This window comes from Coffea arabica, chromosome 3c, assembly GCF_036785885.1.
Source record: "Coffea arabica cultivar ET-39 chromosome 3c, Coffea Arabica ET-39 HiFi, whole genome shotgun sequence".
Lineage (NCBI taxonomy): Eukaryota > Viridiplantae > Streptophyta > Magnoliopsida > Gentianales > Rubiaceae > Coffea > Coffea arabica.
The window spans coordinates 9,417,752-9,420,627 of NC_092314.1; the positions used below are offsets into that span (position 1 = coordinate 9,417,752).

A 2,876-nucleotide genomic window follows, 5' to 3' on the forward strand; every position below is an offset into this window, starting at 1 on the left:
AAAAATAAAACAAAAACAAACCAAAATATGGGGAAGGAAAGCCCAAAAGGATGACAGCCGCAGCATCTTCCATCTTGCCTCCAGTACTCCTACTTCCCTTTTCTGTTTCATCCCAATCTCTCTCTCTCCTCCTTCTTTCTTTCTCTATCTTACCCAACTTCTACTTTTTTCTCTCTCGCAAGTTATGGTGGTGGGAGGTGGCTGTGAAATGAGTTGGAGGTGGTGGGAGGTGGCTATAATAATATTTTTTTTATTCAAAAAGTCATTAACATTACGGTACCAGATTTTTTCAAAAGGAATCTACACAAATCCATTATTATTGAAGGGTCTTTCATAGTGATTATCATTGCTATTCCTTAGCAACAACCAATCGGGTGGTAATTTTTCTTCAAAAGAGAAATAATTACATGGAGGCCCTGCGAACTCTACCATTTAAGATCAGTGTAAATCAGAGATACAAACACTAAGTCAATCCATCGAAATCCCAAAAACGAAGAACAAAAGATAGACAAATCTTAAATTATGCTACCAATCTACAACTGGTTTGACTCAGCTCAGTAACCTTTTCCAGCCTCTTCAACATATGCTTTTATATTCTTGTCTGAAGATCCACCTTCTTGCGTTGCCTCCCTAGCCAATTCTTTCCATTTCATAGCATTCCTCCTCAATTCAATCCCTTTCTCCTCATCATCCATCACCGTCTCTATACATCTGTTGATCTCATCACTGTCAACTGTGCCATCTTCATTAGGTACAACCTTCACTCCTGTTTCCCAAACATCTTCTATCAACTTTGCGTTCGTTCCTTGATCGACCCAATGAGGAAATGCGATCACCGGCACGCCACAAACTAGACTCTCCAACGTCGAATTCCATCCACAATGCGTGAGGAAACATCCCAGTGAAGGATGTCTTAGCACCTCAATTTGAGAACACCATGGCACTATCATCCCTTTCTCTTCCAATTCCTCCATGCAACTCAATCTATCTTCTTCTTTCTCTTCTTCTCCATCTTCCTTCGCTCTTATCACCCACAAAAATGGCCTTCCACTCTTCAACAAGCCGCTCGCAATCTCCTCCATTTGTTTCTTAGGCAGCCTCAGTAAACTGCCAAATGATACATAAACAACTGAGGCAGCAGGCCTTGAATTGAACCATTCTTTGTAATCTTCTGATTTTTGGAAAAGATCACCGCTGAAGGAAGTTTCTGATGGATCTTTCCCATCCAAGAATGCCGAGGGAGTCAGGGGTCCAATAGCAATCAAATTATAGCTCTCAATAGCTTTGAGAGCTTGAGGTTCCAGTGCATCAAATGTGTTAAGAAGTACTTTTGGTTTTTCTTCTTCATCGAGCGTTTCAAATTGCCTCTTGAAAGCTGAAAGAACGGAACCGTATATAGCATCGCTAGAAGGTAGTATAAAGGACGGAAGGTCCTTGGCTTTCATCGATGGCAGGCCTGGAAACTGAATTGACCAAGTGGGGTCATTGCTGTTATTCTTCACGTCATCTTCATAGCCATGGAAGTAATCATAGAATATGTCCATAACCGTGGCAGGTTGAATCCAGAGAAGGGCAGATGGGATGTGACACTCACGCGCCACCGTCGTGGCCCAAGGACAAGGAAGTAAAAAGGTGCAGACAAGGCACGTTACTGGGCAGCCTTGGTTAGCACTAGTGTTGATGACATTTTTGAGGGCATTTGATCCATGTTTCTCCATCCCGGACATGTGTTCACTGTGACCTACACCCTTTGGCTGGAATCCGTTGTCATAACCGTCTGAAAAGGTTGCAAAACTTAGGCCTTTTGGGATGCTGCCGGAGGATTTCGTCATACGGCCGAGGGCAAAAACGCTGGTGGCAAAGGTCACTTGTATGCCCATTCTTAGGAGTCTTTTGGCAAATTGCAAGGATGGATTAATGTGGCCTTGGACCGGATAACTTACAAGGAGAATATGTCTTTGTTGCGGCATTTTTAGCAGCTTCTTGATTTTTCTTCTGGGATTTTAGGCCAAGAATCTAAAATTTTTCGAGAGGTGGGAGCAAATTATAATATCAACAACAAAGGTATGAAGGAATTTTGAAGATGGTGGTCATTATGATTGAAGGAATGTGTTTGTTTGTGATTTTGAGGTGACAGTGGCTAAGTTGTGTGTAGGACGCATCTGAGTGACGTTGATATATACAGCTTGTGTGGATACCAAGAATTGTTGGCCCAATGACGTTTGTGGTGACGATTTGGAGAAAAACACTGGGCAGTTTTGTTTAGTTCTCCTAGGAAATAATTGAGCAGTGGACATTGACAGTGTTAATCATCATTTTGTTAATCATTGTGATGCTGATTTTTCTTCTTGACTTGCCTTGATAAATCTTGTGTCATGGATCAACATAAGTTGGCAACAACAGATCATTTCTTTACAACATGTCGTGTGTTCGAATCCATTATTTCATAATATGAGAGTTGTGTTGATGAACTATTTATAAATATGACTCCGAAAGCCTGCATTGATTAACGGTGATGATCGGAGTTGAACCATCCAAAATTTTTATTATAAAAAAAAAAAAGAAAATCTTGTGTCATGCTACCTGCTTTGTCTACGGTTACTTCCCATGTGCAGTAGTATTCATGTGCATAAAGCAAATAATTCTGAGTACTCGCGCAATACGCGGGCTGTTCTAGGTCCATGCATGATGGAACTTGTACACAGCCGCGTCAACTTACGGGGTCCGAATTTGAAAGCTCATGGTTCCCTTTTCTCGTATGGATTTCAAAAGCTCGTTTGTGCGAGACAAAGAAGTGGAGACTTGTATCTATGACTTTTTCGCATGATTATCTGAGTAATATATCTTTTTATTTTGATTAAGAATTATTCGGGGGA

The 2,876-nt window shown here is 41.1% G+C and overlaps 1 protein-coding gene across 1 annotated transcript; it reads right to left on the reverse strand.

Moving 5' to 3' along the window:
- Window positions 1-356: 356 nt before the first annotated feature.
- LOC113734543 (crocetin glucosyltransferase, chloroplastic-like) lies at window positions 357-2,251 on the reverse strand. The gene has a single exon (XM_027261128.2). The coding sequence runs from the start codon at window positions 1,968-1,970 to the stop codon at window positions 555-557; it is 1,416 nt and encodes a 471-aa protein (XP_027116929.1). The 5' UTR covers window positions 1,971-2,251; the 3' UTR covers window positions 357-554.
- Between the last annotated feature and the right edge of the window lie 625 nt (window positions 2,252-2,876).

Coding starts and splice junctions, on each gene's coding strand:
- LOC113734543 (XM_027261128.2), bottom strand. CDS start 1,970: ATGCCGCAACAAAGACATATTCTCCTTGTAAGTTATCCGGTCCAAGGC.